At 46.5% G+C, this 12,899-nt stretch overlaps 2 protein-coding genes across 2 annotated transcripts; one reads left to right on the top strand and one right to left on the bottom strand.

Annotated features, from left to right (window-relative positions):
* Positions 1-207: 207 nt before the first annotated feature.
* On the top strand, positions 208-9,009 carry MLX (MLX, MAX dimerization protein). Its single transcript, XM_006020956.3, has 8 exons — positions 208-325; positions 969-1,008; positions 1,809-1,898; positions 2,621-2,727; positions 3,076-3,175; positions 3,935-4,034; positions 4,958-5,159; positions 5,908-9,009. Exons 1-8 carry the CDS (start codon positions 281-283, stop codon positions 5,962-5,964), a joined length of 741 nt encoding a protein of 246 aa, XP_006021018.1. The 5' UTR covers positions 208-280; the 3' UTR covers positions 5,965-9,009.
* PSMC3IP (PSMC3 interacting protein) lies at positions 8,460-12,893 on the bottom strand (the record flags this gene model as incomplete). The annotated part of the gene is made up of 6 exons (XM_006020987.3): positions 8,460-9,009; positions 9,208-9,267; positions 10,605-10,658; positions 11,488-11,633; positions 11,819-11,930; positions 12,789-12,893. Coding segments are annotated over 6 exons (537 nt in total), but the record flags the coding sequence as incomplete, so codon positions are not given.
* Positions 12,894-12,899: the final 6 nt, after the last annotated feature.

Here is a 12,899-nt window from a genome sequence, read left to right as displayed (position 1 = left end):
ACTCTGCCAGGGGCCTAGGCCCGGAGGGCTCCATTTAAGATGCATGCAGGGCTTCATTGGGGTGAGGTAAAGCAAGCTGCGGGGCGGAACCGGAGAGCAGCTGAGGGGCAGCGGCAGGGCAGAGCGGCCCCACAGATGAGCCCGTCACCCGCAGCCAGACTACAACTCCCATCGGCCTCCGCGGCCGGGAGAGGCGGATCCCGGAAGTGCCGCCCCACGAGGCCAGCGGATGCTATGATTGGGTGGTGCCTCGGGAATCACATGACGAGGCAGCGGGAAGATGGCGGAGCCGCTAGGCGCCGCGGTCGAGGACCCGTGGGGAAAAGTGAGTCTCAGGGGCTGGACGGTGGCCGGGATGGGACGAAAAGCGGGTGGGAGCTCGGGTGCTGGAGCGGGATCCCGCTGTCCCCGCTCCGGGCCCCCACCACGAGGCGGCGCGGCCGGGCCCGGGGACCCGCAAGCAGGCGCCGCGGGGCCGCCTCAGCACGGGGGTTGAGGGTGCTGGAGACAGCGAGCCACCTCCCAGCCCTGGGGAGCGCCGTGCACGGCCGTCTGCCTAAACAGCAAATAATCATATAATCATATGAAGCAAATAACGGGGGAATTGTCGGCCAGTCATCTCGGTGCAGACACAAGTGCCCAGTCCCTCCCATTAGTCTCCGAGGGCATAAGTGTGCATCCCTGTCAAGACGGTACCGCAGGTTTCCAGAATAAACTGCAGTAAAACAAGGACGTGCCCAGTGTGCTGCTCGGCAGCACGGGCATAGCAAATTGCGCAGCAGCCTTGTTTGAGAGAGCAGCTGCTCTGCAGAGCGGGCTGTGGGGAGTTGACAGGCCATGGGCTACTTCTGTTGCTGACACACAGTGGCGTGATAGTTGATTGCGCAAAAGAGGAAACTGTCTTACTCACTGGCTGGCTTTTTTTCTCTTCTCTTCCCTTTTGCTTACACTGTCATCTGGCAACACAGCAGGTGGACTGTGTGTACAGCGACAATGGACTGGAGGCTCGTAAGTAGCTCTGTGCATTCCTCTTTCAAATATTGTCGGGTCAACTCTGCTGTTGCCAGACAAAAGAGCATAGATGAAACAGGCAGGGCACGCCAGTTTCCTGCATCATTTTAACGCTGGAAACTTAGCGCAAAGAATAATACGTGCGGAATGTAGGTTTTGTAAATATAAGCGGTGCATGGATTAAAACTTTAAGGGCGGGTTTAAATTAAGGGAAAGGGACGACTTGAACTTGTAAAGAATGATAAATGGATGTTTTTGTCTAGCTCTGGGACAGCGGTGCAAGCCAAAACGTGTAAGTAACAACTGGAACGTAGGGAGAAGGAAGCTTGAGATCTGCTGTCACTGCAGTTTGAGTGATCACACCCAGGCTGAGTGGTGCTGGGTGGGAAGTTATTTTTAAAACACACAGTCTCTAATCTGATGATGCCTCGCCATATTTTCAGCTTTTTAAAGCAGAACTAATATCTCCCTTGTATCAGAGGCATGCAGAGTACGGGCCAGATACCTGCTGAATAAGCTTCCCAGCTTGCGTGTTTTGTCCATGTTAAAGATTACAGTGAATCCCATTGGGGTTTAGCTGGTTCCTTCACAGCTCCTGAAAAATCTTTGCTGTCTACTTGTTGCTAAATCCACAAAACACCTACAACAGCAAACAGATACTAATTCTTATAGCTGGCTACCCTGTGCTTTACCCACCTGAGCTGAGCACCACACTGTATCCGTTTGGAACATCCCCTGGGATTTGAGATACTTGCTCAGCTCACTGCTTCATGCATGACCAGTATTTTCTCTTCCAGCACTCTTTGTGGAAAGCAGTAGAAAGGGAAGCATAGTATCACGAGCGAACAGCATTGGCTCCACTAGTGCCTCCTCTGTCCCCAATACAGGTAAGGGCCATGGTGTCCCTTCTCCCTGTCTGTAGGTTAGTCCCTCCCTCAACTTGTCCAGCACTTAAGATGCTTTTGGTGCTCTTTCTCACTTATTTCTAACATGTGTTCTTCTCTGGCAAAAGCTGCTCACATGCAATCGCAGTAGCTTCCCTTGCCAGCTTGAGTATATATGTCTTTCATTCAGCAAAGGAGGATGGTGGGGAGCACCAGGAAGGTGTCGCAGTTTCCAACGAGACAGTTTAATAAGGCACTCCTGACTTGAGGCAAGGAGAAGAGTTAGTATGAACAAATGGCCTGGCTAACGGAAATACCATCAAGAGAGTACTGAGCACCTGCCCTCTGAAAGAAAAAGACCTTGGACTCCAGCTTCCTGCTTTAATGCCCAAGAGATCTTCTCATGAGAATCCTGCCTACATTAGCCAGGGGCTTTGGCAAAAATGTGTTGCCCAGCTGCCTACTCACACCATGCTCTGGTGTAGGCAGCTGCCAGCAGGCCTGCAATGGCTCTGGGAGGTTCATCTTTGCCTTGTTTGTGCCCTGTTTGCAGCTTGTCTACCCAGTCAGTAATTGTGTCTGGGTCTGGACCAGAGTGCATAAAATGATTCCAGGAAGAGCATGCTCCCCCATTACCTCTGCGCGTGCAGCTGCATGTCCGCCTCTGCTTCCTAGGCTCCAAAAGCGCCTGAGTTCTCTTTGACACAGTGACTCTTCCATTGCAGATGATGAAGACAGTGATTATCACCAAGAAGCCTATAAAGAGTCATACAAAGACCGGCGCAGGCGTGCACACACCCAGGCAGAGCAGAAGAGAAGGGATGCCATCAAGGTAACATCAGAGCAGCTATCAGACTGTTCTCTTGGATGGGAATACAGTTGTTCCTTTCCTTTTGTCACATACCTATAACGTGGGCATCCTGTGGTATCAGCATTCTTATTTCTCCCACATCGGGACACCCATATTCTTTTAGTTATCACAGTCACTGTGCCCCTAAATATTTGGCTTACTGGGGGCAGGTTATCAGCCCTGAGTAACTGCATCCTAGATGCCATATGAAGGAACTGGAGAGACAGCTGGGACTTTGGCAACTTATGAGACCACCTACTTGGCCACTGCCCTTCTGTCATGTGGTTTAATCTAAAAATGCCTGTAACATCATCTCTTCCTCTTGAACAGAAAGGCTACGATGACTTGCAGGCTATTGTGCCTACATGCCAGCAGCAAGATTTCTCCCTTGGCTCCCAGAAGCTGAGCAAAGCCATTGTCTTGCAGAAAAGTGAGTTGGGGGCAGAAAAGGGGCACATTCCTACCTAACCACTGCATCACATTGCATCTGTGCTGGGAATTCATGCTCCTGCAGCCACTGAGTGGGACACCAGCCATCCAGAACTAGACTGCAGTGAGGCAAGGGATGTCCCCACTTGCATTATTGTCCCCCACCCTCCATCTTTGGACTTTGAACTGCTGTTACTGTTTTTCTCAGGACTTCCTCAGCATTCTGCTCCCTGCTGCTTCTCTCAGCTGGCTCTGCAGTTTAACTCTCCCAAGCTCTTGCTGATGCCCCAAAACACTTCTGCACAAATAACTTTGCAGCAAGGGGTTGAAATGTACAGCAGTATCAATTGTCATTTGGTCTGAGGCCAGTTGCCTCCCTCCCCAACATTCCTCATTGTAGCTTAAGGGTATTTAAATCACTTGGGTTGAGGGAGGAGGTTGAACTAAGTGCCTAGAGCAGATTACCTCTTCATCCACCTTGATCCCCAGGTGTTTGACAGAGCACACTGCTGCTCCCTCTTCTCTGGACCTGGGTCTCCCTCTGCAAAGTGAAGCATTTTAGCAAATGCCTCTTTGAGACCAGAGAAGACTGGCTACTTGTCAGTTTGAATATGTAAGACCTACAGAGGTGTCAGTGCAGTGGTTTAATCCTGACAGGGCTCTAGCATCTGTACCTCCTGAGAAGAGACAGGATGCAGTGGCCTCTGGACTCTGCTTGCTTGAGTTTTCCTAAAGCCACTATCATCCCTTTGGTCTTTAGCCATTGACTATATTCAGTTCCTGCACAAGGAGAAGAAGAAACAGGAGGAGGAAGTTTCAACGCTCAGGAAAGATGTCATGGCCTTGAAGATCATGAAAATGTAAGGAACTTTCCTCCCCCACCTTTGCTTCCCGGGCCCTGGAAGTTGGAGACACTGTCATGGACTCTTATAAATAGAGCCTGGCACCCTTTTCTTCTTGCATGTCCATCTTAGGGCTGGTTCTCGACAAGCTGAACTTGACAACAGATCATAGTGGGAGGAGCATGACCTGAGCAAGGGACTCTTGACTCTGCTACTGGCCTCCCATCATATACAAAAGGAAGGGTCTCCATTTCTTTGCATGTATTTGGGCACTTCTACACATGCATATTAATGCACAGCAATAAACTCTGGTGCATATCTCTCCAGAGTTCATTGCTCACAGGCTTCATATTTACACATGCACCCAGGACTGCAATACATTGAGTTGGGTTGGAGCAGCCCCAGCTGGCAGAGGGTCCGGGGAGTCAGCCTATAAGCATGGAGCTGCTCTGATCCGGCTCAACTATGGAGGGGTACAAGAGTGCAGGGCTAGCTGGCAGACAGCTCCCACACTGAAGCACCCTCATGCCCCAACCAGGTCATCATTTGCATGGGCGTTGCTGCACGCAAAAAAACTTCTGCAGCAGAATAGTACTTGTATTTAAAAGTATTAACCTGCTGCAAAGTTTATTAGTTTCCTGCGGCCTGACATGGCTGCACACGTAGACACTGCAACATTTATTGCAGAGGTAATTAGGCGACTACAGCAAATGTCTCATGTAGATGCGCCCTTTTTCTACATGAGCTTAACTGCAAGATCTTTTGCCTTAGCCATACAACCAGCTTTAATCTTACAAGCAAAGCAAAGGCCCTTCAGAGGACAGTGCAGAACTTCCAGAGGCACCTCCCTAACTCATGTAACCTAAATGTGGAAAGTATGTCATGCAAGTGCTGGCTCCCCAGGCCTGCCATTTTAATCAGACTTCTTTGGTGCATTTCAGAAACTATGAGCAGATTGTGAAAGCTCACCAGGATAACCCCAATGAGGGGAAAGACCAGGTGTCTGACCAAGTCAAGTTTAATGTTTTCCAAGGCATCATGGATTCTTTGTTCCAGTCATTTAATGCCTCTGTCTCGGTAGCAAGTTTTCAGGAACTTTCAGCATGCGTCTTCAGCTGGATTGAGGAGCATTGCAAACCACAGGTAAGGAGCAGAGAGCCACAGTCAGTGTAATAAGCAGGGGAATTTTGGAAAGCCAAGCATCTGTAGCTTATTATAAATCACCCTGAGCTTTTCTAGGTAAGGGGGTGGGATATAAATCTAAATAATAGTAATAGATATTGGCAAATGCAAAGCAATGCAGATTGAACAGTGTATGTTAATTCTGTTTTCCTGGTCTCTGGATTCACCAACTGGGTATCATTGGGACAGCTCAGAGTGCTGGAGCAGCCACCAGAAACAGAGATCTTGGTCTGTTTAATGACAGGCCTTTGCTGGATATGGCATCCCATACCTGTGTCACCACTTAGAAGGCAGACAAAGAGCAAGTCCAGGGGAGCGAGGGAGAGAGATTAGCACTTTTGCTTCAGGGTACATACCAACTTCTTTCCACTGGGGAATAGAAAAAATCTTTTCCTAGGAGATGTTGGTGGTACAGCTGCCCAGTCAGTTCCTTTAAGAAGTTAGTATGTGCCCAGTCAGGTAGGATGGGAACTTGGTCTGATACAGACTGATGAGCCTCAGGTTCCCAGCAGTATTGAGGCACCAAAGCCACATACCTCACCAGGGTTTGTACTTGTACCAGCACTTAGCTACAGCTCTGCAGTCAGCCTGGCTGCCCTCAAGAGAGTGCCTCGGCCCATCTTACACTAGTACCTGGGGAAGCCTACCCAAAGGGAACGCTGTTGTTTCTACAGAATGGCTGATCCTGCCTCCTCCTTACTCTCCTCAGACCCTGCGGGACATTGTGATCGGGGTTCTACATCAACTAAAGAGTCAGCTCTATTGACTGCGCTCCCTGTGGTGCCCCAGTGGCATGAGCTTTCTTCCTCTTACCAGGCTACAGAAATGTGGGGCACCACTCAGCTGAGAGAGGAGCAGGTAGCAGGTTTCAGGAAAAGCTGGTCTGTTTCCCTTGTGGTTATTTGTAAAGTTTTTCTCTGGATTATTTATTGTATTAACTATGAAACCAAAACTGGGTATGTAAGTGCATGTCTTCTCCACAGATACTGTCACAGTCTGTATCACCAAAGTATCTGTAGGGACTGAGTCAGCAGAGAAGGGAAAACATATCTGTTAAATACAATCCTCCTTGTCACAAGGAAGGAAAGGGTCTCTGGGCCAGGGTTGTGAGGCACTGAGTAGGCCTAGCCTGTACCAGCTACAGGAGCTAAAGTGGTGAGATGAGTCTGCTCTGTAGCCTTCAGATTACCTGTTCTGTTCTGGTGGCAGTGCCTGCAATATAACTGTTGCCTGGACCACACAGCACTTCCTGCATTTTAGACTTTCAAACCAGTAAGATGCCAGCCTTAAGTATCATACTCTACAATGTAGTTATTCAGTGAGTACCTTGGCACTGTAGAGTTTGAGATGAAGAGGCAGTGGCAGTGAGAATTTGTGTTGCATTACATTACATTTATATCCAGCCATTACAGTGCTGGACTTTAAAAGCATGTGAATGGAAGCAGAGCAGCTCTAAAATTCTAGACCCCAAGACAAAGGATGTGAATCACCCTGGCAGTCCAGGAAAGAAGCTGACTTCCACTAAGGAGGGTTAAGGATAAGCTTCCCTGGAAGTAGGGTGTCTCATCACTGCAGACTTTGACAGCTTCTGTAGCAGCTGATACTAGCTTCTCAGAGACAGGCCACTGCTTTCTTCTAGAACAGTTTGGTTATTTAATCTAGCCATGGGACAGAGGATCACTTATTTGCACAGAACTTTCAGAAAGACAACAGAAAGCAAGCTAGGTGGGGTTGGCCAAATCCTGCTGCAACAAGAGGGTCTTAATACCAAACAGCATGGAAGCTGCCTCTCCCCACTGGGCAGATATGGATGGTGTAGGGCTTCTCTGGGACAGCTGCTAACTGACCTTTCCCACTCTAGCCATGTTTCCTTCACAGTGAAATAGGAGTACAGTTTTCTGTACAGGCTTCTCTTGCCATCTCAGTTCAACTGCTGAAAGATCTCTGGTTTCATCTGACTTGAGTTTCTGATAGTCACAATGTATGGGGAAAAAGAATGGTGCATGTAGCAGAGCTGCTGTCAATTTTAATCTGCTTTTTTTTAGAAGTGTAGTTTTATATTTAAAAAAAATACCTCTTGCCTTTTGTAAGTCAAGGAAGTCAGACTGAAGTGTTATTAACTTGAGTTTTGCAGCCAAATACTTTTTCTGGGAGAGACTTTAGCCAGGCACCCACTGCTCTCAGTCTAACAGTCATATCTTTGGCAGATACTTGGCAGCTGTCTACTAACAAAGTAATAGTTCTTTATCACCCAGACAGAGTGAAAGGATTGGAATTATCCTGAAGTGGCTTTTACAGAATATGCTCACTGATGATCATATTCCTACCACCATGCTCAAATTAGTAGCAGTAACAATTTTGCATTTCTTTATCTTAGAATTCTTTAGCAATAAAAGGTAGGTTTCCAGTGTCAGGCTAGTTGCTTTAAACACGGAAGCAGAAGGATAGTGTTTAAACCACTCTTTCTACTGAAATTTAGTAAAGGAAAAATTACTGTCAGTCTTGGATTTTACTAAAAGAATCATTTCTCCAAGCCTTGCATTGAATGTCCCTTTTCAGTGAAGACACAGCATAGAGCCCTAAAGAGTCTAACTCTTTGCAATGACACATGTAACTGTTTAAAGAGAATTATACACCATAAGGGCCATTAACAATATGGCTGCATTACAGAAGCGTGTGCCCATTGCTGTGCTGTAAAGAAAATATCCTGTTTGAAGCAATAGGCAGTGCTTTACTGTTAATGATAGTGACATGTGTTACTCTCTTCTGAGCCTCCTTCAGAAGCAGCCAGCTTTCTTGTGTGGAAGAACCTTGGGCTTTTGCAGACCTCACAAATGGAAATGAAATATTTTTCTATCGTGAAAAGTAATTATAATAAATTTTGCTAAATGTTTTAATTATTCTTCTCCTTGTTTTCTTCCACTACTGAATAACTAGAATCTTCCACCTAGGATCACATGGTAGAACTGTTTTTTCAAAAGCAACTAGGTGATATTTGGATGCCCATTTTGACAATTGCTGTTCGGGCTTCTATATTAGAATCACCCACATCCACCCAATCTGAAGTGGTGGCATGATCTCCCCATCCAAGTATGTTTTACTATTTTCAGTGTCATTTAGGCCAAACTACACCCCATCCATCAGGAAGGCTCCCAAAACCCCAGATTAACTGGGAAGCCTCTCCTATACTACCACAACATGCAGCATGAGACAAGGGGACATTAGAAGAGGGTGTATCACTGAAGGGAAGCACAGCTAAAATGAGAAGCACAGTGTTTAATGAATTATACTCCTGTGTATAGCATTACGGCATGGTACACATCATGGGAAGCAGTCCCTGCTCACTATTAAATACACTGAGGTGTCAGTACAGCTCTCTGCAAGTGTAATAAACAACTGGTTTATTTAGTCTTTCCTAGGCACACCCCTCCTCCCTCTTACTAGAACACCTACTTGGTGGCAAATCAACAGTAAAAAGTCTTCTCCCACATGACTCTTCAGCCACACTGGCTCAACTGCCCATTGCAATGAAGGGTAGAAAAAATAATGGACTCTTCTGCATGCGAGATCATGCCTTTGGTCCTATCCCCTCTAACTGCCTTCCAGATTGCAAAGCATTTTAAAACAAACATACATAAAAGATGCAGGACAAAACCAAACCCTGCAGATGATTGTGAGTTTCAGAACCAGCGCCCATTGTGCTCCATGCTGGCTAGTTCTTTTCCCTGGAGCAGAGGTTTCCATCAGCTGCTCAGACAGCTGCTGGCAGAGTCACATTGTGGTCCTCATCCGTTTCTATTCCAACTTCCTCCTGCAGAAAAATAACATAGCTTCTTTACCAAGGACTAGAAGGCGAGTTACTTGCTGTGCAGCAACATCTGAATTCAGAAAAAAGGCTCCCTTCAGGGACTTGCTCAGAGTTACATTGATTGAAACAAATATACCCTACCACGGACAGATACCTTCAAAGTTTAGGACTAGTCAGGAGCACAGATGCCTTTGTACTTACAAAGAACTGTTTCTTGCTTTTGGGATAGCCTTCCAGAATTGCATCGAGTAGTTCAGTTGCCTGGCAAAACAATAGTTAAGAATCAGTTATGCTTCTTCAGTCAACACAAACATTTAAAAGTCAAATCTGGAGAGTCTTGCTATACACTTTCAAAAGGATGGAGGCTTCCCAGGATAAGAACTCTACTTTGCATTTTCCCAGGGATGTATGTGGTAGCCGTGTTGATCTCAGACAAATACATCCCTGAAACATGGAAGATGCCATATTTTAGCCTATTTTCGAATTATAAATCTCATTGCTTAAACAAGAAAGATTTTTACACCTCCCTGCCTTTCTACTATCTGACACCACCAGGGAAGAAATCCTGCCTTATCTGTACATCAAAGAGCAACTCACACAAAGGAACTCTCATGGACCCAGAGGAACATACATCCATCTTCAGCTTCCTCTTTGCAAAATGAAAGTGTTTATTTTCTACCTAAGGAAACTTTTATCATCCTTAATTTTCCCTCAGCCTGAAGAAGGGCATGGTGCCCAAAAGCTTGTAAAGAAAGGTAATGTTTTTATGATTTCTTAGTTGCTCTAATAAAAAATATCATCTCTGAACCAAGAGGTTTAGGGTTTTGCATATTCCCAGGAAGACTCCAGCACATGGGGGGAAATATCAAGTTAAGCACTCAAGTGTGGCTATGGGTTAATAGACACTACAAGGAAATGGCTACCAAACAACTAGAAGGCTCTTCTTCCCTTATACATTTCAAGACACTATGTGCTGATTATTTGCTTTCTTTGCAATTACACACCGATGCATTTAGGAGGAACTAAAGGACTAAAACCCCCAAACAAGCTGACCCTAGCAAGTGGCAAAATAAGTTGTCCCTGGAAAACCAAAGATGCTGATTTGGAGGTTTGCCTCGCTGTTAATACCCCGACTGAGTATTCGATTCACTGGAGTTAAACACTGGTACCCTAAAAGACTACAGTTCTTTTGACCTCTGACTTCCAAGATCTGTTCCCTCAGATACCCATTAGCACTTCCAACCCTACAGACCTGGTGATGGAAGCTAGCTTGCAACACCATTAGAAGAGGGGATGTGGCATTGTTTGTACCAATTTTGCCATCTGAAATGGCACCAGAGAAGTACCAAGTATCACTACTTCAAGATAAGCAGGTTCTGAGGTTCTCTGAACTGCTGATCCTTGGTTAGATTTTCCAGTTCCCTTCACAGCTGGCAGGCTACTGAAGGAAGCTGGAGCTGGCTAACACCAAGTTCAGGGCTGCTGCACATGTCATTCAGCAACAGGCACCTTCCCCCATGAGAATATAACATCACCTCATGCGCATCATTGCCACCACCCACTGCCCATCAAACCAACATTGGGAAAAAAGTCACTACCATTCTCTTCCTCCTCCTCCATTCTTTACAGTATAGCTTTCTCTCGTTATAAACCTGCAATGAAAAAAAAAAAGACTGAGCGAGTAACATTAACCCAATAGCTCCCCCAAAAAGAACAAGTGTGCATAAGGCCAGCAGGACATTTCCAGAGAGATATCATAAAATTAGACCCAGGTATAGTGAAATTCCTACTTAATGTTAAGATGCCCAGGTACAGACAATACAGGCCACTGCTTGATAGAGGGAAATGCTTCCAAGCAGACTGTTTAAGTGGATAGTTTCAGAGGTGAAAATGCAGAACTATATTAATAAAAATTGCCTTAGTTGCAGCCCAAAGTTAAGGTTCACAAGGAAGAGTTGCTCTGGAGTGTCTATGAAATGCCGCACAAACAAAGCTCATGCATGGTGAATGGTCTGCAAAGGACACTAGGGAGCAGGACAATTCCAAGACCTTGGGCTCTGGCTTTCCCTCCACCAGGCTGCAGTTAGCTGTACTTGGGGCAGAAGATCACTTGAGCACATCTAGTAGGAATGGCCAGGTAGTATCAGAGCCTAGAGATGATGCCATTAAGAGGCACAGCTGTATCTTACACAGGAGCATCTAGACATCAACTGAGAAGAGAATAGTCCACAATGGAGTTTCAGATATCTCCCACCACCTCTTCAATCCTTCAGTACTCAAAAGTCAACCATGAAAGATTTATTGCCCTCCCCCAGCATTCAGGCTCCTACACAAGTTAAGGAGGATAGCAGCTGTGATGTCAGCAGAAGCAGGAGCTAGAGCGGTTTTAAAGCTAGAGATTATTTAATAGTATCCAAGTAGTACTGAGCTGGGCTCTCTGCTTCGGTATTCTTAAGGCCACAGCCTGATCCAGCTCTTTACCTTCTCTTTTTCTTCAGGAGTCACATGGTTGGCTGCAGATTTAATTCTCTCCAGTTTTTCCGTGTAATTCGCGCAATCTTTTTTTAACTCTTCAATCTCTTTAATCATCTCTGGGGTTGTCATTGAGCCATTCAGATCCTTCAGTTCTGGAATGGAATTGCTAGTTATCCACGAATGCCAACAGCTGGAGGGCAATAGTTAGCATTCGTGCCTGCACAAAGCCACAAGCCATACTGGTTCCAGCCTTATAAAGGTTTCACCACACACTTCATGCTGGCCTCACAGACAAAACTAATCTACACATACACAGGATCAGAAATTTCAGACTCACCCAATTCCATCTGGCGGCAGCTTTGTTGAAGAGTTTGTACTTTTGAAGAAAGATCAGAGATTTCATTGTCCAAGACTTTAAGCTCAGAATCACTCACTGCGGGAAACTGATTCTGAGACAAAAAACAATGAGCTAGTTACAGAAAACAAGTCCCCTTGAAAATATTCCACGCGATCACCAACACCGTTTGCAAATAACAAGCTTAGGTCCTTTTCTTCCAACTGCGTTTACCTCCGAATTAATCATGGAAGTGTCAATACACTCACAAGTGTATGATCCTCCCCAGAGAGTGGTGTTTCTGCACCTCAGAGGAGTTCATTGCAATGCAGAACAATTGCTAATAAGTGGGTTAGACTGGCATCTCTTTAATATTAACAGAAGGTGCAAAGAGAGCATTAAACAGCCCATTTAAGGTTAGTAAGCTGGTGACCTGCCTTCATTTTTAACAATTAATATAGAACAGGGGCATCAAACTCCCCTGTGCCCCAGGCCAGATCTGCACTGTGGGGTTCGTTGTGGACCAGACCAGGACAGGCCTGGTGCAGACCGCATGTGACCAGCAGGAGCAGTGGCAATAAAATAAGCATGAACACAGCCTGCGCTCACCCTACTGTCACAGGTGCCCCCCCACCACAACTTCCAGCATGCTGGATGAAGTGTCTCGGTGGGACAGGCCACGTTTGACCCATCTGAATGGGATACACAAAAGAGCCCACGCTGCTCTGGGCTGTCAGACAAGCCACCTGTGCCCAGATGCTGCCCACGCTCTGGTCTGACACTACTTTGTACACTGAATAGCTATGGAAATCAACACTCTTACAACCCATGCAGCCTCCGCAGCAGCAAGAGCAAGGGCAGCTGTATGAAGAAAGAGAAGAGGACACGAGAAGAAAGAGCAGAGGTGGCCACAGGCAAAGCTGGCCCTCACATGACAGAGGTGCGTTTTCTGGAGACCCAGTGGCACCCTCACCTGGTCGGGGAAGTAGATTTTCTGCTTCCCGTAGACCTTCTCCTTGATCTTCCCTTGCTGCGCCAGCTGCTCCAGCGCCTTCACCACGGCCTGGTGCGAGAGAGAGCGGGG

The sequence above is a fragment of the Alligator sinensis genome, unplaced genomic scaffold (genome assembly GCF_000455745.1).
Source record: "Alligator sinensis unplaced genomic scaffold, ASM45574v1 scaffold161_1, whole genome shotgun sequence".
In the NCBI taxonomy this organism is placed as follows: Eukaryota; Metazoa; Chordata; order Crocodylia; family Alligatoridae; genus Alligator; species Alligator sinensis.
This window is presented reverse-complemented; position numbering and strand designations above follow the sequence as displayed.